The sequence below is a fragment of the Bombus pascuorum genome, chromosome 5 (genome assembly GCF_905332965.1).
Source record: "Bombus pascuorum chromosome 5, iyBomPasc1.1, whole genome shotgun sequence".
NCBI lineage: Eukaryota > Metazoa > Arthropoda > Insecta > Hymenoptera > Apidae > Bombus > Bombus pascuorum.
This window is the reverse complement of record NC_083492.1, coordinates 17,473,483-17,496,139: the sequence shown is the minus strand read 5'-3', so window position 1 is coordinate 17,496,139 and position 22,657 is coordinate 17,473,483. Positions and strand designations below refer to the sequence as shown.

At 32.0% G+C, this 22,657-nt stretch overlaps 5 protein-coding genes across 11 annotated transcripts; 2 read left to right on the top strand and 3 right to left on the bottom strand.

Moving 5' to 3' along the window:
- The first annotated feature begins 1,454 nt into the window (after window positions 1-1,454).
- Window positions 1,455-6,866, top strand: LOC132906988 (ubiquitin carboxyl-terminal hydrolase CYLD). Its single transcript, XM_060959683.1, has 11 exons — window positions 1,455-2,235; window positions 2,332-2,473; window positions 2,547-2,768; window positions 3,326-3,501; window positions 3,577-3,693; window positions 3,754-3,977; window positions 4,052-4,224; window positions 4,282-4,578; window positions 4,648-4,763; window positions 4,830-5,046; window positions 5,122-6,866. The coding sequence occupies exons 1-11, from the start codon at window positions 1,756-1,758 to the stop codon at window positions 5,310-5,312; spliced, it is 2,355 nt and encodes a 784-aa protein (XP_060815666.1). The 5' UTR covers window positions 1,455-1,755; the 3' UTR covers window positions 5,313-6,866.
- On the bottom strand, window positions 5,469-8,046 carry LOC132906994 (repressor of RNA polymerase III transcription MAF1 homolog). 2 transcript variants are annotated; one of them, XM_060959692.1, is made up of 5 exons: window positions 7,910-8,046; window positions 7,680-7,829; window positions 7,216-7,497; window positions 7,027-7,146; window positions 5,469-6,950 (listed from the first exon to the last, which is right to left on the bottom strand). In XM_060959692.1, the coding sequence occupies exons 1-5, from the start codon at window positions 7,990-7,992 to the stop codon at window positions 6,881-6,883; spliced, it is 705 nt and encodes a 234-aa protein (XP_060815675.1). In that variant the 5' UTR covers window positions 7,993-8,046; the 3' UTR covers window positions 5,469-6,880. The 2 variants fall into 2 exon arrangements, with proteins under 2 accessions (XP_060815675.1, XP_060815676.1); XM_060959693.1 differs by having other exon boundaries at window positions 7,689-7,829.
- A 962-nt stretch (window positions 8,047-9,008) lies between these two features.
- Window positions 9,009-14,564, top strand: LOC132906984 (GATOR complex protein WDR59). Of its 6 annotated transcripts, XM_060959672.1 has the most exons (22): window positions 9,009-9,147; window positions 9,222-9,307; window positions 9,429-9,478; window positions 9,590-9,725; window positions 9,792-10,005; window positions 10,084-10,217; window positions 10,315-10,464; window positions 10,536-10,695; window positions 10,767-10,846; window positions 10,917-10,983; window positions 11,055-11,263; window positions 11,321-11,584; window positions 11,654-11,804; window positions 11,885-12,078; window positions 12,161-12,294; window positions 12,380-12,589; window positions 12,655-12,781; window positions 13,276-13,305; window positions 13,406-13,444; window positions 13,758-13,918; window positions 13,994-14,247; window positions 14,347-14,564. In XM_060959672.1, the coding sequence occupies exons 2-22, from the start codon at window positions 9,254-9,256 to the stop codon at window positions 14,484-14,486; spliced, it is 2,958 nt and encodes a 985-aa protein (XP_060815655.1). In that variant the 5' UTR covers window positions 9,009-9,147; window positions 9,222-9,253; the 3' UTR covers window positions 14,487-14,564. The 6 variants fall into 6 exon arrangements, with proteins under 6 accessions (XP_060815655.1, XP_060815656.1, XP_060815657.1 ...); XM_060959675.1 differs by lacking the exon at window positions 9,009-9,147 and having other exon boundaries at window positions 9,208-9,307; window positions 9,590-9,696; XM_060959673.1 differs by lacking the exons at window positions 9,009-9,147; window positions 13,406-13,444 and having other exon boundaries at window positions 9,154-9,307.
- A 456-nt stretch (window positions 14,565-15,020) lies between these two features.
- Window positions 15,021-19,138, bottom strand: LOC132906989 (adenosylhomocysteinase). Its single transcript, XM_060959684.1, has 6 exons — window positions 18,979-19,138; window positions 18,262-18,452; window positions 16,539-16,880; window positions 16,094-16,309; window positions 15,750-15,976; window positions 15,021-15,568 (listed from the first exon to the last, which is right to left on the bottom strand). The coding sequence occupies exons 1-6, from the start codon at window positions 19,004-19,006 to the stop codon at window positions 15,271-15,273; spliced, it is 1,302 nt and encodes a 433-aa protein (XP_060815667.1). The 5' UTR covers window positions 19,007-19,138; the 3' UTR covers window positions 15,021-15,270.
- Window positions 19,139-19,319: 181 nt separating this feature from the next.
- Window positions 19,320-21,160, bottom strand: LOC132906991 (leucine-rich repeat-containing protein 23-like). Its single transcript, XM_060959689.1, has 3 exons — window positions 20,995-21,160; window positions 20,440-20,836; window positions 19,320-20,289 (listed from the first exon to the last, which is right to left on the bottom strand). The coding sequence occupies exons 2-3, from the start codon at window positions 20,815-20,817 to the stop codon at window positions 19,663-19,665; spliced, it is 1,005 nt and encodes a 334-aa protein (XP_060815672.1). The 5' UTR covers window positions 20,818-20,836; window positions 20,995-21,160; the 3' UTR covers window positions 19,320-19,662.
- Window positions 21,161-22,657: the final 1,497 nt, after the last annotated feature.

The window sequence follows — 22,657 nt, the reverse complement described above, 5'->3', positions numbered from 1 at the left end:
AATATGAATTTTATAAGTTTCAGCTAGTTTTAGTAATTTGTAATCTGGATTTTGATCTCGACATTATAGAAAAAGATATAATAATTTAGATTACAGAACTTTAAAATAATGTAATTTATTACGATGAAAATTTACTATGATAAGATTCATACTTTACAAAATTTATCTCTGTAATGTAACAATATCAAAAAATGATATCTTTTATAATGAAGATTCATGTGCTTTGCATATAAAATGATTTTAACCATGATTAGTTAAATGTCTTATTATTTTTAGATATCGTAAAAAATTTATGTCTAAACAAATATACAAAAAACATATAAGATTCAAATATTATAAACTTTTTTATTTGCTGAAATCTTATAGTTTTCGACATGTAAAATCTAAAAATGTAAATTTTATATCGCGGTTCGAATGTTAAACTATGTAAAACTAGTCATTTTTGGGACATTTTACATGTTACTTTGACACCATATTGACTTATTTCCATGCTTCGTCTAATGAGTGAAGTCCGTGGAGTCACTGACTGCACGAGATGACGGCCATTTTGGCGGATTAATCTAATATGTTTGGCTCACTAAACTGTAAACTATCGTGAGGCGGCCGATTACATTAATACAAACTAACTTTTGGGGAATTCAAGCTATAGATAGTACGCATATGTAAAAAATAAAATCGAATTAGCTACCAACTAAAGATTAGATGAGGATAGAGGTCACATCTATGATAATGAATTTGCCGATCGCCTGTGCAATTTTTTATGGTGTCATAACCTGTAATGCTTCCGTCATAACCAATAATGTTTTTTCCGTCATAACCATGATCATATAAATAAGTCTCGACAGACATATACTGAAACCTAAGGAAAACTGTTCGAAAATTTAGTCGTGACTAGTTGTGAAAAATGAACATGGAAGGCAAGATGTTTCTTGTGATGCTATGAATGTCTCCGACATAAACAGGAATGCTCTACTCATTTTTGTCTGTCTCGCAAGAATGCGGATGTTTTTATGATCTATTTATTTGATTATGATCATAACAACATTAATTTTATGGGGTTGTTGATGGGAGCGATTCAAATATACTACATTTTTTAATAAGGTAAGCGGAAGTCAAGAGCATATGACTTTGTCTATGTGACCAATCAGATGTCATCTGTATAGTCCAGTCATTGGACGAAGAATGGATAGAAGTCATTATGTCGTCAAAATGTAAAATACCCTAAAAATGCTCAGTTTTACATAATAATAACATCTCAACCAGTAGATTCTGCAATTTAAATTTGCGTTTTCAGATTTTACACGTTGAAAACTATAAGATCGTAAATAAAGAAAGTCTATAATTTTTGGACCCCTAAAATAAAGCTCAATTCAATATGATGAATGAGAACACAGCTTAAAATTTCCGACTAGTGATTACCAACAATGCAACCCATCTTCTCACTATTAAATACCCTACATAGATTGACAGTCAAAGTGCATTCTTCTGCTTGAATTTGATTGTCACGCGTAGGTATTCGTGCATACTCTAAACAATATTTCTTTAAATAATTTCACTGGATACTCTCAAATCTTAATAATACACTAAGTAACATGGATGTAGAGTTTCTATTTCTCTACATTTCCTTCAATATTTGTCTAATTTGATCTAAAACAAAAACTGTACAGTGACAGAGATAAACGTTTCTCTTTATCCGCGTGTTCCGCACATGTGGTTGATAAATTATTTCATTATGATGATTGTCTACGATTAATCATGGAAAAACGGAATTCCAGTAATAGAGAAGACCGACAGATCTCACAGTATTTTGTTGCCAAGCAAAATACCATTCTCATGCGTATGTCCAGTGAATGTGACAAAAATGTCAATACATTACGTCTTGGCATGTTGGTCGAAGCTGTCGAAGATTTAGGAGATAGCGCACTCAAAGTACGCGTGATTGATACTACAGGATCCGAAATTTGGCGTGGCACTGAATGGCGATGTCACAAATTTGATCTGATTTCTGTTACACCAGAAGTATGGAAATTTCTACCTGCTGTGTCAGTTCCTCAAGAGAGGGTTCGCTTGGCAAATTACAAACACTTATGCGAAGAACTTATGAGCCTAGAAATAAATGACACTGTTTGGTATTGTGCTGATCCCTCGGGATGTACCAAATTTTTGGCTATTATTAAGTATATTGGACCTGTGCCACAGCTTGGGCAAGGATATTATTTTGGCCTTGATTTGTTGGTAATTCCATGAAATATTTTGTGCATTGTCGTTTTGTGCCCTTAATATTTTTTATTAAATGAATATGAATATACATATATGACAATATATTTGTAGGAAGGCGATCAACTATCTAAGACTGCTTTAGTAAGCAACGAATATTTTGTTTCTACTCACTCTGAAGGAAGATTTGCTACACTAAGTAATATTTTCCCAATAAAACCTGGAGGTCCTACAGGTCTTGCAAAACCAGATAAAAGTACAAAGATAAATATTCTACATCTCCCAATTTTTGTAGAATTTTAATTCATTAATTGAATATTTTATTTTAGATTCTTGTATAAAGATTGAAACAGGCAATAATTATACAAATGATAAGAAAAAATCTGTATTGGATACAATACCACCTGTCTTATTAGAAAGATTCACTCTATATGATGATAATAAAAATAATAATAGAGACCAAAGATCTGTGTCAAAAGAATATCATCAATCAATAAAATCAACAACACATGAAAATGACAGTAATGTAACTAAGAACACCACCACCCATGGTAATTACAAAAATATAAAAATAAATTTTAAGTTTTCTCAGTTTATTGCTTAGTAGAATAGTTCGCTAACTTTTCTAAAAGTTCTGCATAGTATACTTGCCTTTCCTACCACATGTAGTAGAGGGAGTTAAAAATAACTCAGACGGTTAAAAATAACTAGAATCTTAGTCTCAGTCTGTACTACCGGCAAGCTTTTTAGTGTTGTAAACTTCTCATAATTTTATTATAAAATGGCTGCTGCTTTGCAAGACATCCCCCTCTTTGTATTAGAACATAAATGGAGTAGTGATATTGAATCAAATGTGTATAGTGATATTGAAGGGACACTTGGACGTTCAAGTCCATTGGGTTGTAGTAAGGAACAGTAGACATTCTTCACTCTACTAGCGTTCCATATTTCATATTTATTTAGCATTTTAAATTACATTCCATCTCTTTTTTTCCTTAATTTCAATACACAATTACAGTACAATTGACCTTTTCTATTAAATGCTATTAATGCTAATGTTTTTATTTTAATTTCAATACATGAGTATATATTTCTATTATTATAACAGGTAATACACCTGAAAAAAATGAAAATAAAAAATGTGGACGAACAGAAAATTTAGATTTAATTGTGGGTTCAAATGTGAAAGTACTGTTGGATTCTGATGTGCACTATGGAATTATTCGTTGGATCGGAACTTCCCCTGGTATTACTCCTGGTAAATTGATGGCAGCTGTAGAATTGGTACGTATAACATAAAAACTAACAATAAAAACTAACGTTCAAAAAAATTATAAAGTATAATTGTTTTATTTTTAGGGTGATAATCACCCATCTGGTACTGATGGAACATATAAAGATGTAAGATATTTCCATTGTCGACCTCACAGAGCTGTTTTCACGGATCTTGACCAATGTTCACGATATGATGCCATAGTAAGTATTATCATTTTGTATATTCTTTTTGCAGTCATGTAATGAAATATATTTATATAGGCAAAAATTGATGATCCAGCAACATCGATAAGTACAGATAATTTCGGAAATATGGAAAGCTCTGTTATTGTTGGTATGGTACGACCTATTTCCGTAAAAGGAAATTTAGAAAGTATTTGTGGAAAATATCGAGGAATTCAGGGTCATCACAATTCGTGCTACTTGGATGCTACCCTTTTTAGCATGTTCACATTTACTAGCGTTTTTGATAATCTTTTATTTAGGTATGAATCGAATCTGATTCCATTTTCATTTTTTGGAATTAAAATAATGTCATACATAATATATTGCTTTTTAGACCACCAAATGAAAAAGATTGTCCACAGTACGAAGAAGTACAAAGGGTACTACGCGAAGAAATTGTAAATCCACTTAGGAAAAATATGTTTGTAAGGGCAGATCGGGTGATGAAGCTCCGGACTTTACTTGAAAAATTGTCGTCTGTGTCCGGGCTCACTAGTGAAGAAAAAGGTATTTGATCATAGATGAATAATATTTTAATAAATAAAATTGTTTAAATTCTTTCAGATCCTGAAGAATTTTTAACGTCCTTGGTTGCTCAAATTCTGAATGCTGAACCATTTCTTAAATTAAGCTCTGGTCAGGATGCTTATCATTACCAACTTTTTGTCGAAAAAGACGATCACTTAAATCTTCCAACTGTTCAGCAACTATTAGAACAGAGTTTCCTTACGAGTAATATAAGATTAAAAGAAGTTCCTTCGTGTCTTATTATACAAATGCCACGGTTTGGAAAATCATTCAAGATGTACCAGAAAATTCAACCTACATTATTACTTGATGTAACAGATATAATCGAGGATTGTAAGCATTATTATTATGCTGTAATATAAAAATATTGTTTATCAATCATGTCCAATTTTTCACTTGTAGCTCCAAGGCAATGTACCGTTTGCGGAAAGTTGGCGGAATACGAATGTAAAGAGTGCTATGGACAATGTGGCGTTGGTCTTGAAAGCATTGCTTTCTGTTTGCAATGTTTAGAGAAGGTAAAATGAATAAGTAGGTAGAAAAAACTGAACTTCTAATACAGAGGTTTTAAAAAATTTGTTTAGGTGCATCGACATGAACGAAGGACAAATCATGAACCAAAGAAGCTTATAGTACCAATGGAGTTCGCTATTTTACAAGAACATTGTCTGATCCCACGATTATATTTAGAATTATCGGCTGTAGTTTGTATTGAAACCTCCCACTATGTGTGTTTCGTAAAATGTGGTTCTGGTTCGGAAGCACCGTGGTGCTTTTTTGATTCTATGGCTGATAGGAAAGGTATTTCAATTACGTTTTATAAGCTTATAACTGTATCTTTATTGCTGACTGATAAATTTTCTCTTATTTCTTTAGGGGAACAAAACGGTTACAATATACCGGAAATGGTTCCATGTCCAGATTTTCCATATTGGTTAAGCGAAGAAGGTGGAAATTACCTAACTGAATTGACAGACGACCGTCATCTACCGGAACATGCAAAACGACTGTTATGCGATGCATATATGTGCATGTATCAATCTCCTGATGTTATGATGTACAAATAAGTTAAATTGCCTGATAATGTAGGTAAGTTAGGTTTACAGTTATTACTCAATGAAAATAGGCATAATGTTTGTGCTTGTTGCTTTATTTATTTCATGTATGTGATAAAGACTTTATACCACTAAACACAAGAGGTAAAGAAAATATCAATGCATGGCTGAATTGTGTCAGCTCATAAAGTTTATTCAAATGTTGACAAACATGTAGTCTTAAGGGAACTAAGGTTATACATATATATTATACAAATTACCAGATAATCACTGTTTTGAATCAAAAACTAGTAACTCCAGAATAATGTTATTTTTTAAATTCTCGAGATATATGTATACATATATATATTTAGGAGTGACATAAAATTAAATTTTCCACTCTACACGAAAGTTACAGTAAAATGTACTAAGTATTGTAAAGTTTATATATATTGCACGATCTAATCAGTTTATTTAGAATGAATTCAAAATGTTGAATTGAAATCTTTATAGTGCACAAAACTGAGTATTTATATATCAATACATACATTGGAATCGTGTATATTTATCAAAATTTATCTATATTTATCAAAAGTAATATAGGAAACATAAACAATTTTATATGAAAAGCTTATCAAAGATATTAAGAAGCTTCAGATGACTGATTTTCATAGCAAAGAGCACAAACAGCTAACAAATTTTTCATAACTTAAAAATATAATGACTAGGATTCAAAAGTTAACGTTGCACTTTTAAATCTATTGTTGCTCTCATAATTTTATACTCCCGTTTTATAATATCAAATTAGATTTGTTTTAATTTTCCTATTGTTACTATCATAATAATTCTAAAGGGCTCTAATAGAGCAACATAGCATAACAATAATTTAGAATCCGTTAAGTTTGTTGCTTTGTTATATAAATTTTTTTTAAATAATTGTTGATAATAAAGATCTACTTTGATATCTTGACCATTTCACATAGAAATAAAATCTAATTCTTAGATTTATCAAAATTTGATTACTATATAGCAGATTTATATGTTTAAAATATCTTGGATAGTGAATATATATATGAAAGTTATAAATTTATAAGGAAAACAAGATAATTTAAAGATCGTACAGTATTGTTCTTCTGTTTGATTCTTTGTTGACTATAATTACGCTTTAATATCGTACAAAAAAAAGAAACGGAAAAATAAATTGATTAAATTTCCTGTTAAAAATAAACATCACTGTAAGTGAAAATAAAAGAAATAATTGTAAAACTTGAAATGTATCACTGTACATAATGAGTTACGTACAGTAGTGCCGCGTTAATTAACCGCGGCTCGGGATCATATCTGATCAGTTTTCAAGAGAAGTATAATACTAGAAAATTCTAAGTACTCCGTTGAATGCAAGAGGGATGTCTGACACGTTTGTTTATTTTAGTTGCGTAACGTCAGAAGTTTCGGGGAACTGGTTCTAAGAACTGGTGGGGATAGTAGCGGTTAATTAAACGTAACACTACTATAATAGGTGAAATTTAATGTCCATTCATGCCTCTGTATGGCAGAACAAATAAAGATAGTGATGAAGTTTGTAAACATGTATTATGAATTTAGTATCTGTCTTCATCTTCATCCATGGCAAAATCACTGCCAACACCAGAATCTAACACGTAGAGAGGACTGTAAATACACATTTAAAAAAAATGATAGAGAATATAAGTAAACAATAGTTGAACTGAAGAATGATTATACTCACTTTATTGCTCTGCATGGGAAAAACACAATGCGTTTTAATTTCTTATTATAGAAGAAATAATTAAAAGACCATAAGCAGCCATCTTCTCCAAATGGATCAGATGCAAAATCTGGATTGTAACTAAAATATTTTCATATTCTTAACTTTATTTAGTATACACCTTCTTTTCATGAAATTCTAGATATTTACCTATAAATATCACATTCATTTAAAGATATTTCATGATCAATGGCAGCCCAAAGTGCCGTTCGAAGAGTACGATAATGATCAACCGCGGTTGCACTCAAATTACTATCTACAGCATTCATGACCCATTGTAAGCTTGGTTCTTTACTGAATTCGTGACTCTTAGCATCAGAAAAATCATAATCTGGATGGAAAGCTGAATTCAAAGTGGCAATCAAATAGAATAATGTTTTTCTACTGATTGTATCACATAGTGGACCATCTTCATCACCAGAAACACTGCGGCTGGAGCAAAAATATGGAGACGTGTTAAATCACTCTACAGGTAACAGATGCTGTCAAAAAATAAACAGACATTCTTTTTATAAGGTATTGTAGATTTTTATGATTTTTATTATTTAAAAGGATAATGTTCAGATTTCTAAATTTATTATTTCATTACATCTCTCATCTACAATTTTTAATACCTAAAGTACCCTTGAGCAGGTGATGTTCCTAAAGATGTTTGTGGTGGTGATAAAGCTTGAAGATCATGTGGAGTAAAACCTTGCTCTGCATTGAAACGTTTATACAACTGTTTATCATTTCCAGCCATTTTGCAAGAGTAACTCTCTATTCTGTGGATCAAGAGAGATAATGTTTAACATTATTTTAAAGAATAGTTTATTTCCACTAAATATCTTTCCAATTGTCTTACCTGCCTATTATTTTGCTGTCTCCAGTCTTGATGGACAAGGCACTGTTTATAGCTTCGAAACGTGTACTCTCCAGCAATTTCATCTTGTCGACAAGCAGCAGTTTCCTTTTACGTTGTGTAAGAACAGCCTCTCTGTACTGAATATCCTTTGTGCATCTCTTAGTGTAACACTCCTGTCATTAATGCTCCATTACATAGGAGCTGATGACCTTTAATGTGTTTTTCGACTAAACTTGACCTCGTTTCTCAGTCGGACGGTCAAGGTGTTCAATATAATCGAAAATTTAGAAAACTTCTCGGACATCGAAGACTTATTGAGTCTTTGTACATCTTTCTTATATATATGAAAATTCCTTTCCTCTTCGAGTGTACGAAATTAATCGTGGACGTAATGATTTTTCCCGCGACGCCGAGCTTGTACATCACAGATCTCTAATTAAAGATATCGAGACGAATTTACCGTCTGTACGCAGTCCGATTTCAGCAATCGGTTCTTAGATTGAACTTCAGCTGTGACCAGCGTTGCTTTCTTGTCGCTGGTGCGAATGACGTGCAAGTTAAAGAGAGGGAAAACGGCGTATAGAACAGACAAGACGGCAAGACTACTCTTGAGAAACAAAAGACGCCGTTATTCTCTTTTTTTTTTTTTTTCTTTTTTTTTTAGGGTCGAAAACTCGCGCTAAACTGAAAGTCGCTGGCGAATGTGCCACAAGAGTTGTGAGAAAACAAGGAATCAGACTCGTTTATTAGAAGTCAGCTAAACAAAGTGACTAAGGAAACTTTTACACATCCGCTACTGACGAAAACAATCCATAATTACGGACATTGTTGTCACTATCACTTGAATTATCACGATCACTGTCAAACAAAACCACCGTAGATTTGATATAATTCCGACGCAATAATCAAAGATCGTCAAACTTCTACTCTTTTTCGTTCCTGTTTCGCACCGTTTATCAATTATTTGCGTCCCGATATTAGTACACCTATATGCAACGAATATATGCGTTCTACGTGACAGAAATAGCACAGCGAAGCGTCTTGAACTTTTCTCTCTTTATCTAATTCTCTTTCCCTCTCTTTTACTCTTTTTACATTGCTTCCTCTCGCTTTACCCCTTGCCCACATTTGTTTTTTAGCAGGGATATGTACATGAATTTTGTTCAGCCAATCGAAACCCACCGATAAAGATGTGTGTGTTAGGACGCGATGCAACGAATCATATACTAGCTTTGATTGTATGTACGATTGCATATACTGTATATGATTCAATTCTAGTCCGCGTATATTCGGTTTATTTCTAACCTTGCAGAATGCTGACAGGAATTCGAATTTATTGGTAAAATGTCAAAACGTTGGGGCAGCGACTATGTCGTTACGGAACACCGTGATTTACAGGTAGGTTATCTTATTACATGAAAATATATGTTATTATTACAAACAACGTGTATTTCAATTTTAAATACTATGATATACAATTGTTTTTTATTGTTGGATTATTTTTGTTTTATGTATATAGGCTAATACTATGGCCGTGGATGCAACGGGTAATTATGTGTTACTTGCCGGGTAAGTAAACAAAAAATGAAGTTTTTATTTTTATATATATTTGGTGTGTAATTTCCTATAATTTTTATGTTTTGTAATTTTTCGCGATCTTTTTCTATTATATATTTTTAGACGCAGATGTTTCGCGATAAAACACCTTGATGAGAGTGCTGACGTATTAAAAAAATTTCAAAGACAAAGTAAATATGAAGTTGGCTCTGCAGAATGGAACCCCACAAGTATAAATAGTCATCTATGCGCTGTATCGGTTAGAAACTAAATCTATATGTTGTAAATAATATTGTAGATATACCTAATTGTATTTAAATTTTAGAGCAATACGCGTATTGAAATACTGTCTCTTACTGGAACTGGTAATTATGACTTACAAACAACAAATAGTCTAAAAGCACATACAAGAGTTGTGAGTGACTTAAACTGGCATCCCAAAGAATCAGATATCATTGCTTCATGTAGCATTGATACATTTATACATATTTGGGACATAAGAGATCAAAGGAAGCCTTGTTTATCATTATCTGCAGTTGGTAAATACAGAGATTATGAAACCCATTGTGAAATAATTTGCAAACATTTAAAGATACATAGAATTGAATGTGTTATAGCCGGTTCTTCTCAAGTAAGATGGAACACTCTTTCTCCCAACATGTTGGCTACAGCTCACGATGGAGATATTAAAATATGGGATCAAAGAAAAGGAAATAGTCCTATGCAGTACATAGCTGCTCATCTAACAAAAGTACAGCCTGATTTCATAATAGCTCTATTCACTATAATAATATCTAATAATGTCACTTTGGTAAAGTTCGATGACATACTTATAGAAGTTATTTTAGATACATGGTTTAGATTGGTGTCCATTTCAACAAAATCAATTAGCAACATCTAGCCAAGATTGTACAGTGAAAATTTTTGATATCAGTAATCCACGAAGAGCTGAGAGCATTTTAACAACAAACTCGCCCGTATGGAGAGCGAGATACACGGTAAAGATATAGATATATGGAGAATCTAAATTTATTTCTATCTATAAAAACTAACAATAAGTTATCCATAGCCATTTGGTGAAGGACTAGTAACAATAGTAGTACCGCAGTTACGACGAGGAGAGAATAGTTTGTTATTATGGAATACAACAGACCTCAGTGCTCCTATTTATACTTTTGTAGGACATACTGATGTTGTTCTTGAATTTCAATGGAGACATCAAAAATTAGGTATATGTTATGTATATAAATTTTCAATTAAAAAGGAATAAAATATCATAAAATATATTTATGATTTGCAGAAAATAGTGATTTTGAATTAATTACTTGGTCAAAGGATCAATGTTTAAGGATATATAAAATTGATCCATTTTTAAAGAAAGTGGGTACTTCTATGTGTAAAGGTTAAGATTTTTATTCATAAAAAAATATAACATATAATTCTATTCTAGTTATGCGGACATGGGATAGATGATGGTTCATCTATTTATACTCAGTATCCTGAAGATAATAGTTTAAGTATGTTTCAGTTTTACTTATAAATATAATGCACTTCTTTCATTCAACTAATATAGTTGCCATTAATATAGGAACATTACAATCCGTCCAACAGCTACAACTTAATGATGCTCAAACTGATCGCGAAATGAATTGTATAACAACAAAAGTTGATGAACCTATATTGAATTCTGAAACAGATGCATATATTGAAAGTAATAAGGAAATATCGTCTCCTACACAACCAAAAACTTTGCAACAAGAATTTTCTTTAATAAATATGAACATACCAAACATAGAGGTGATACATATAAATGTAAAATAGAAATACATATAATATATATTTTTATTTTTGCAGGTCAATACAATGGATGCTGTGGAACGTAGTTGTACTGTAACAGCATCAAATAAAAGTTACAATGTGATATTAAAAGTAAATTTTCCTGCAAACTATCCATACAGTGCACAACCTACATTCCAGTTTTGTCATGGTACAACGATCGACAATACAACATTGGCAAAGTTGTTGAAAGTTTTAAAGCAAACTGCTCAGCAACGCGTTAAAAAAAACAGATCATGTTTAGAACCTTGTCTTAGACAATTAATTACAACATTGGAGCAAGTAAAAGAAATATATTTCTCAGATTACGTCCATCTTTTATAATATCTAACGTTTTTCTTATTTCTATAGACATGTAAAAAGGATGAGAACGAAAGTAGTCACTTAGGATACGATATTCAAGACAATGCGAATTTCTTAAACTCTTCTAACATGTATACAAATTATCAAGATGCCTACATACCCTTTCCTAGAACATCTGGCGCTAAATTTTGTTGTGTGGGTATGTATAAAAAAGTAATAAGAAATATTAACAAAATACTGTACATAATAGAAGCTTCATCCATTGTCTCTATTTGTTAGGTATACTCGTATGTTTTGGTCGTGCTTCATATACGAGGAGGTCGTCCATGAAACCAGAGTGTACAACACCCAGAGCACTTTCTGCATTAGGGAACGGAATAGGCAATGGAGAACATTTTATGCATATGTATCCAAATTCTTATGTACAGTCAAATGATAATATTCCTATAAGTTCTTTTTATTTTCAAGATCGAGTATGTATAATAAAATTTTTTGTGAGAATGTTCATAATATGAAATACTTGTAAGAACCTCATTAAATATTTCAAATTAATAGAAAATGAATCGGGGATTGCATAATACAAATAGAATGACTCATAGATCATGTTGTAAAAACTATCATTTTATGGTAATGATATATGATGCTTCTTCATTGTTTTTTGTCAACAAAGAACTAGCAGAAAAATATGTGTGAGTACAATATATAATTGCGATACAATTTTCAGACATTCATCAATTTTCAAAAAATAATTTCTTAATTTTATTTTATATTTAGTATCAATATCACAGATATCCCAGCAATGTGTCAATACAATGCAAATGTAGCTGCATCATTGGAACGTCCTGATTTGGTTCAGGCATGGTGTTTAGCCGCACTTGTAATATCACAACCAGTTTCAAATATTGGACAAAATTCTTGTCAGTCACCTGAGATTGATGCTCCATGGCCTTTACATCCTTTTGGTCAAAATTTAATTCATTCCTTGTAAGTAATAGATTACTACTTACAATAAAAACAAATTATTTTACAACAATCCATCTCTACTTTAGAATACAGCATTATGCCAAACAATCGGACATTCAAATGGCAGGTATGCTGAGTTGCGCATTTAGTTATCGTTCGGAAAATCCGGACGTTGCTCAGACACGGCTAAGTAGCAAGTCCATTAACGTTAGTGTAAGTACATTGTATTTATCTTTTGTAGATATTAAAATGTTTTAGCATGGCCTGGCACAAGCACAATTTTTATAGCATCATTGATAGTTGCTACATTACATGTCTTGATCATATTTTGTCTTCTGTTCACAAACATACTGAACATTTCAGTACTTGGGGATACTCTTCGAATATAATCATCTATTGTATTCATGTTTTAATGCTGACTTCTCAATCTACAGTATATCACATGTTTCATACTCAGCACACATTTCTTTTTTTCGATGCATGTTTAAATATAATTTAAATGTATGGATGTCGTACGATGCGACGGTATTGTATGTGTCATAATTATAAATTTCTCTCTAAAGTAATAAATTTACAAAATTGGAATAATCCGGAATTTAAATAAATCATGCTATACCGACGTAATACATTTTATTTCAGTATTTTTCTTTTCTAATATATTTTTTAAAAATTACCAAATGATTGATATTATGTTATCTTTGTTATAGAGGCTTTCTACAGGAAAATGGTGGTTAAAGGTAAGGCATGGTTTTTGGAGATTTTTAAGTTTGTACGTGTTTGAAATGTACTGGTTCTTAGGGTTCTTTTATCATGGTGATATTTGTTACTGCCTTACAGCATCGGAGTGGAAGTGTCATGGTGCCACAAAGCATGCAGGTTTGGCCCTGCTTAATATTTCAAATGCCAAACTTCTTGACCTTGCATCTAATAACTGTTTTACATTATGATTAATATTAATACCCATAAAATAATCGTACATGTTAATAGTAATTAATTATATGTGATGTACTGTTTTGTTGTCGTAATACCTAGAAATTTCACACAGAAGACAAACATCTTTGTGCAGAAACTGATCATAGACATTATGCCTTTTCTACATATCATTTGTGTATATTGTGTTATCATATTGTTCGCGTAATGTTTATAAATAGGCTCGTAATTTTATATATCATCCGATACATTTTTTTAGCCTGGTGGTTCTCCATATCATACGATTCATCTAGCCGATACCACATTAGAGGGATGGAACTTTCAAAATTTAAAGCAACATCGATCTAACTCGTGGTCCGATTCGCTTGACGATTTAAAATTAATTCAAGACACATTTGGAGATTCCGTGAAAAATATTAGGTACGTAATCCTAAGGACTTTAATGTAGAATTGTTTAATTTTGTTAGGAATTAAGCCAAAGCATTTATCATACAGGTTGCTCGATGAAAAATATACTGCTCTCTACGATGGTTATAAAAAAGCATATGCTGAAGTGCTACATAGGTGGCGGTTATTAGATGCACGTGCACAAGTATTAAAGCATGTAAGCACAACTCCGTTGGACACGCACAAAGGCGTCGAGTTTCAGAGTGAATGCCAATTGTGTGGTAAAGTTAGCAGAGGACCTCAATGTATAAGTTGTAAACGATTAGCATTGGAATGTGTAATTTGTCATATCTCTGTTAGAGGTAAAGTTAATTTAATGCAGTGCAATTTTTTTCATAATTATTAAATTATAAAGTGTATAATAAAGTAATTTATAATTATCTCTTTTTTTCTATATTTAGGTCCAAGCAACTTCTGTATATTTTGTGGACATGGAGGACACACGCAACATTTGGCAACGTGGTTCACTAACCAAACATTGTGCCCCACAGGCTGTGGATGTTATTGTTTGCAGGAAAGTTCTGCTCTCTTAAAGTTATAAGTAAAAGATAAGAAGGAATTGTACATAATAGGGAAGATATGTAGAAAATGTTACGAGAAGCTAATAAATATGTTTTTTAAGATCTTTTGCAATTTTTATGCATCTCTATTGTTATTGTTCACTAAATTAATTTCTTCATTAGATGAACTCATTTCAAGAAATATTTGTTCTAATTCCTTTATCTCAACTGTAAAAAAATAGAATGTTCACAAAATATATTCATAGATGCACCGAGAAACATTAAAGTATACCAGTATTTAGACGAATCTTTTCACGAGCGAAAAAGATTTCTCTAGCAAATTTCTCTGCTTCTTTTTCTCGTAGCACTTTTTCCAACGTGGCATATTCTCTTCGTTTAAGGAAACTATAAATCACGCCAGAAATTAAGCACGACCATCTCGCTAACTGGCAATATAAATTATCCCATATTTTATATAACATTTTAATCTCTTATATCAGATATCATTACCTTTATCAAAGAACTAACTTTTAACGGAGGTAGGGAAATCTTTTTCTCTGCCATTTATATGGAAATTGTTGAACAAGATATTTTTATTTAAAAGTGATAATTATCCCCAATAAGGTTCACAAATTATAACAATAAAATACAAAACACACAATCACGTGTCGGTGATTTTTCGTTATAATTTTTCTAGATAAAACACTCGATATTGAGGCTAAAATTAATAAATGAACAGCTATAAAGATCAATGGTTGACAATCCGATTACATCTATCATGTGGTCCAAAAAAAGTAAATGAGAGCCTCGGGATTTAAATAATAACTAGTATCGATAATAGTCAGCTTTGTAAGGTCCTTCTCTAGGTACACCAAGATATTTCGCTTGTTCCTCTGTCAATCTGGTCAACTTTACTCCAAGGTGATTTAAATGCAACGCAGCGACTTCTTCGTCTAATTTTTTCGGCAACATGTGAACTCCGACCGGATAAGACTCAGATTTGGTCCACAACTCTATTTGTGCCAATACTTGATTTGTGAACGAATTGCTCATCACGAAACTGGAATGTCCTGTGGCGCATCCAAGATTAACCAACCGACCTTCCGCAAGGAGGATAATATGTCTGAAAAGGAAGAATCGGAATTTGAATCGGGAATATCGTGGAACCTATCGAAAATCTATTCAAGTTTACACTGTACAAACTTAATTAGAACATGAACTTAATTAGAATTAAACTTAACTACTTAATTAGAATTAAACTTAACTACTTAATTAGAACATTCAAAATTGAACTATTAATTCACCTGCCGTTCTTTAGTTGATATCTGTCTACTTGTGGTTTAATGTTGACTTTTTCAACAGCATTTTTCTCAAGCCATGCAACGTCAATCTCGCAATCGAAGTGACCAATATTACAGACTATAGCATCCTCTGGCATATTTACAAAATGGTCGCCCATTATGATGTCTTTGCAACCGGTGGTAGTAACATAAATCTGTCCTTTGGTTGAAGCTTCTTCCATTGTCGTTACCTGGAGAGTAATTTAGAAATTCACCAATCATAATTTACTTCCATTGCAATTTTTGATCGGTATTGGTTTCAATACACTTCAAGTATATGATCTTTGATTTAATGTTTCAGCAATCACCTCATATCCTTCCATGGCAGCTTGTAACGCATTAATGGGATCGATTTCCGTGATTATCACACGTCCTCCAAGTGCTCTGAGACTTTGTGCGCAACCTTTTCCAACATCTCCATATCCAGCAACCACACAGACCTTTCCAGCAATCATGATATCTGTCGCTCGTTTGATACCATCGATTAATGATTCTCTACACCCATAAAGATTGTCGAATTTACTCTATTCGACAGAAGAAAATTATTTTACATGGGAGTTAAAATTTAATCATTAGGAGAGTAACATAAAGATGAGACAAGTGGACGATCATAAAATAATTTACAAGATTGCTGCGAAAATTTTTTATATATGTTTTGCTTATGATAAGTACTTTACTTAGAAGTAATCTAACAGTTTCTTTCTCTTTAGGACAAAAATATTTTTTTTGTTTCTCGAGCACAATGCGACGAACCTTCGTTACTGAATCGTTTACATTTATGGCAGGAACTTTCAAAATGCCTTCTTTCATCATGCGATACAGATTGTGAACCCCGGTTGTGGTTTCCTCTGAAAGTCCTCGGCACTCTTTTAAATATTCCGGGAATTTGGTGTGCACTAAGTTGGTCAGATCACCGCCATCGTCGAGGATCAGATTTAATGGTTTCCCATCCTTAAATACGAGGGTCTGTTCTATGCACCAGAGATATTCTTCATCAGTTTCACCTTTCCAAGCATACACGGGAATCCCCGTTTTTGCGATGGCTGCTGCTGCATGGTCTTGAGTGCTGAATATATTACACGAGGACCATTGAACCTATGGATATAACGACAATAATGAGTCATTAACATCTTTCTTGGTTTCTAGAGTAAAATTATCTATGAAATCAGACCCAAAGGTAACATGTTTCATTTGTAAATCAGGATATGAAACATTACACAGGGTTGTACGAAGTTTTTGGTACAGAGTCAATGCATCCATACAGTACGCCGAGATAACCACTACGTTTTATATTATTATATAAAATGATATTATTTTTTTTATAATTTGCCATTTTGTTGAAATAATAATTAATATTTGTAGATTTTCTATTTTTTTTTTTTATTTTGGTTTTTACAATTTGTCCAGAGGGACATTTGGTAAAGTATTATATCTTAGTGATTAGGAAAAAAAAAATAAAAATAAAAATATAGCATGTGGATGGCTCCCTCAGCGAGGTGCCATCTTCGTGTTTGCTAGATTATATCTTTTGTGAGATTTTCTATTTGCAAGTAATTTTATTGTGTCGGAGACTAGAACAGAATGTTCCTAAGTATTGTGATATATATATACACATATACAACAACTGTCTGTGTGACGTTCAAATGAACAAGATTTATAAAGGAAAATTTGTAGTTAAGATCCATTGTATTTTGAATGAGTTATGATAATGATAATAAGATACCGATTACTAACCGCCGATTAGCCGAAAATTTCTTACAACGGGATGATATTACATTCTCAGATATGATGTTCTCGTTGCATCATAAAAGTTCATGGTATTTATTTTTCACAGCTTTGAATAAATGTAAAAGTGTATTGTTAAGTGTTTTGAATAAATATAAATGTTTCATAATAACGACTGGAGATAACCGTGTCGTTTTATCTGATTCTGATCTTTGAGGATGGTTCAAAAGTTTTCTGATTTCTGATAAAATTGTTAGTAAATCTTGCGAAACATGCAGGGTCATGATCGATGAAATCGATCTGCATACGTATAAACGCGTACTAGTTTCTTCGTTCTTCTCTCTTATACTTCGTTCTACATTTTTCTATTTTTATGATTTTTCATTCCAATTATTTTGTAATAATTATATTTTTTACAAAATAGATTTTTATGAATTTTATAATTGGATGTATCTTTAATTTGTTTTTAATAATACAAATATAAATATATTAAAGTAACAAAAATTTTTTATTTTTAATTTTAATATAAAATTTAATTCAATTTAGTATAAAAATTTAAATTGAATAATAATATTCTCCGGGATATTATCGTTTCATCAATGATTTAAAGAAAGTATCGTACTTATGAGTTTGTGACTATCGAATTGAACCTTAGTATGCAAGTGTTCAGCCAAAAAAACAATAGCAACGATTTAACCAAAATTTGAGGATCAAACGAAAACGGCCGGGATGTAGAAAGGTATCAACTTACCTCAGCTCCGAGTTCAACCAGAGTTTCAATGAGAACTGCAGTTTGCACAGTCATATGTAAACAACCGGCAATTCGTGCACCTTTTAAAACTTTTTCTGAACCATATTTTTTTCTGATGGCCATGAGGCCAGGCATTTCATTTTCTGCCAAAGTAATTTCTTTCCGTCCCCATTCCGCTAACGACAAATCAGCTACAAATAAAAAAGTTGGAAATCGATTTTATAAATTTTAGATCACTGTTCATAGATGAATCAATGAGCTCAAATAAAAAATTTTGAAACCAACTTCGTTTTATGATATATTTAAAAATATTTCATTAGTCTGTTTCGATGAAAAATGGAATAAAGACAACTATTCTGTTTCATGTTTTATTTTATCATTATTTTTACATATGAAGAATGAAGTTTATCATATTGACAGATTATAACACACAATTTACGAAACTTAATTCAGAAGATGCTTAATCGATTGATCTCCACATACTACTCTAGGTGCTATATGGCATTATTTTAACAACTTTTAATTGGAATTTATATCTGAATATATTTTTCTTTTACATTACTTTAATATTTTTTTTTGGTTCGACCACTGTGTGTAGATGTGCGAATTATGAAGCGATATGTTTTAAATATTATAGAAGAAGGATATAAAATTTTTTCTCAAATAATAACCACGTGTCTGACTAACGTAACTCCAAAATTAATAGCTATGACTTACCAACTTTAAATGGAGGTTTGGAAGACATTTTCGTTGACAGAGACAATTATTGTAAAAAGATACAACTGATTATTTATTAACGGAACAACTTACAATAGATCAGAGTAAATGTCTTCGCTGACTAGTTACGGTAAAACTACTGGCAAGGAACGTACAACAATCTCATTTTAACAAACTCTGCTAGAGACCGCCACTATTTGCTGGTAGCGTGGCAGGATTTAAAAGTTTTGGCGGGACAACTTTAACAAGTAGGAAAAATGAAACATTTTTAAGAGAATTGTTATCTCTATTTTATAGTTTTTGATATTTTATTCGCACTTTGAAATTAATGATATTAATTATAATAATGAATTAATAATATTGAAGATAATAAGGTAGTATATTGACATTTAAGATCGTTTAATACACAGTCTAAAATAAAAGAAGTGATATATGTTATTAATGAAGGTAAAATAAAAAAAAGGTGGTCTTTAAAAAACAATATTAATCAGTAAGTTCGTACCAGTATGATAAAAAAAAATGTCAACAATTCAACAAAATTTGTCTTACCTACTGAACATAATCGATTACGTAGAAATCTACTTTATATGATAGTCTTTAAATTACACTTATCGTACGATGGTAATTTCTATTTGCTTTTTATTTTTTTATTCCCATAATTACGCAGAGTAAATGTTATTAATTTTATCCTGCGGTTAAAAGATTGACATCTAAATCAGCGAATGTTATTCCATCGCGAAGCATTTGTCTATGAAATTCTTTAGCCTCTTTTCTTTCGTCGTAAAGTACTGGATCCTTGTCAATACGTGTTAGGTTAGGTAACATAGCCAAAACAATATGCCTATAAGCAGCTTCTTCCTCTACTTCCCTATCGGTTATTACAGGATTTTCCAAAATAATTAGAGTTTCTAATGCTGTTAAGCAATTTAATTTTTCTAATTCCGAAATTTTTGTAATCTCGTTATTCCGTAGATTCAAATAACTGAGTTTGGCACAACGTGAATCAAATCCATCCAAATTCGATATTTTGTTGCTCCTCAGATGTAGAATTTTCAAATTAACTAATATTTCTAAACCTTCCACTTTCTCTATTTGATTTTCTGCGAGATATAATCGTATTAATCCTGGAAAAAAGATTCCATTTGTTGTGGTAAGAATATTACCACGTAATTCGAGACTGTTCAACTTCTCAAGATCGTACGGATTTAAAGTAACTTCTTCAATATTATTATGATTTAATTCTAAACACTCCAAGAGCTTATGAGAAATGCCTGATGTACTTGTCAATTTATTCTTATTCAGTGTAAGAACCTGTAGCACAATTAAATAAATAGGATTAATAAATATGTAAGAAATTTAGAAAAGTATTAAAATTAGATAAAGATAGAGAATATTAAAGTCATAAAGAGAAAAATAAAAGTAACAATGATAAAAATCCTTAATGAGGTTTCCTGAATTAACCTGAAGATAAGGCATAGGATCCAATTCCGCGGAAGACACACGATTCCTATCAGCTTGAAGCATCAAGAGATACTTCATCGACGAAAGAACGCGAAGTGCTTCGATCGTTAATCTATTTCCGGAAACATCCACGTACAGCACATATTTAAACGTTGGTATGATTCTAATATCTGTCAAGCCTTTATTAGATGCGTTCAATCCCAGATAAGCATAACCAAGACCGGAATCGCATTTTCCTAATGTGTGAAGACACTCTCCTGCTTCTGCTTGTGTTAACGCTTTTGCGATATCATCGAGGACAGATGATAATTTAGGAGTCGGATATTTATCGATCTCACCCACTTCTTCTTCATACTCCCTTCCTTCTCCTTCCTCCATTATACTCTTGTTTCGATTCCTTCAATAATGAATACTATGTCATTGATCAATATTTCTCTGATACTTGTATCTTATTACATCATATTTTATTTTAATTCGTTGATATTTTTTATATATCATAACGCTGTATTTCGTTTCAATTCTTTCAGTACAGTCAGCACAATGAAATTAACTAACCTTTTTTTCGTCGATATTTCTAGTTTATAGGTTTGGTATCGAATAAAATACAAGATCCACGTTCACTTGTTTATTGCGAAAGTACAAACGTGTAAATAAACTTGTTCCACGTAAAATAAAATACGCAAGACGATTTCAAAATAAAACTATGGAAAAGCGTTGATTAATTATGAAACCCACGTCAACGAGTTCTGATACATCTGGTTTCGTCCCATTTCAATCTGTAACTCTCTTCGGTGGATTGTTTCCGGTGCATAATATCGCGAAGTTTCTTCAAAAGGATAAAATTCTCCCTAATGATACGATCTTGCTTCTCGCGTTCCAATTGCAAACCTTTTGCATTGAAAACTACGTGAGGTCTTGTTTGCGGTGGATCAACGTCAATCGCTCGTGTAGCCTTCTTTACCTACAAATACAATAGATGCTGCGATATTTGCCGTTATCGAACGAGTAACGGATTATCGATAATGATTAAATATTCACTTTTATACGATGTCGTTCGTAAGCTTTGTGTCTCCACATGGATGAAGCTGAAGAATTCTTATTTCGTTCATGAGACATCTTGCTTGCTCGACCCACCAAACTCGTTTCGAGTGTTTACACGATATACATGATACGATTACCAAGTTTCTTTAGCAACGCTTTCGCGACCAGCTTATATCGATCACGTCCTTGTTGACTGGGCCAGGTTTCGACGAAAGGGAATCACATTTACCTTGACTATTGTAGATTTCGTTATTAATATAGAGTATATACCACGTTTATTTCGGACCTGGTATCATTATTGTTCGAAATTCCAGCCGATGCATTTTTATTGCTACGCCTCGGAAAGTTTAATAAATATCATGAAGGAATTTTCAATTTATTCGATACAATGATTTGCATAATTTCCACCATACTGTCGTCTCATAGTATCGTACAACTTTAAATACGCAGTTTTCAATGCAATTATTGAAAGAATATTATACTTCTGTCAACTTCCTCGAATCTCTACAAAGTACTTATCCACAAACTCAATCAACTCTTTCAAAGAGCTAATTCATTTTTAAAATTTTTGTATAATTATTTTGATATAAATTGTTTAAAATATAGTAAAGATATATATATATAACTACTATTTTCGACTGCTTCTTATTACATAATAATAATCGATAAATCAAACTACTTTGCACCTCTTTTCACGTTTCGAGTCAAAGACATTTTAGTTTCAGGTTTGGCCTGAAGAGGTAGACTGTGACATCTACGAAACGTCGAGCCAAAATACATAGGTACAAAGTACAAACGTAAAATCGAAATACAATTGTTTATCCAGATAACCAGTATCGAGATATATCTTTTTACTTGGAAAAAATAGTAAGAATAGAATTTCCGGTAGACTTCAATTTCGTATAAGACACCTAAAGAATTTACATATTTTATTTGTATTTTGTATAGTCTATCCTTATATTCTATGAAGACCATTTTGTATTTTAGTCTTGACATCTTCATAATCATTTCCCTGTTAAGAATATACGTATGTACCTACCAAAGTTGAAAGCATTGTAACGTTATTACGATAGAAGAAACTTCTCGTTGCTTCTATGGTTTGAAAGAGGCAACAGTTCCCGTATACGTATTGCGTGCACATGCATATACGTGCATATATGATCACGTGTGAGTATAC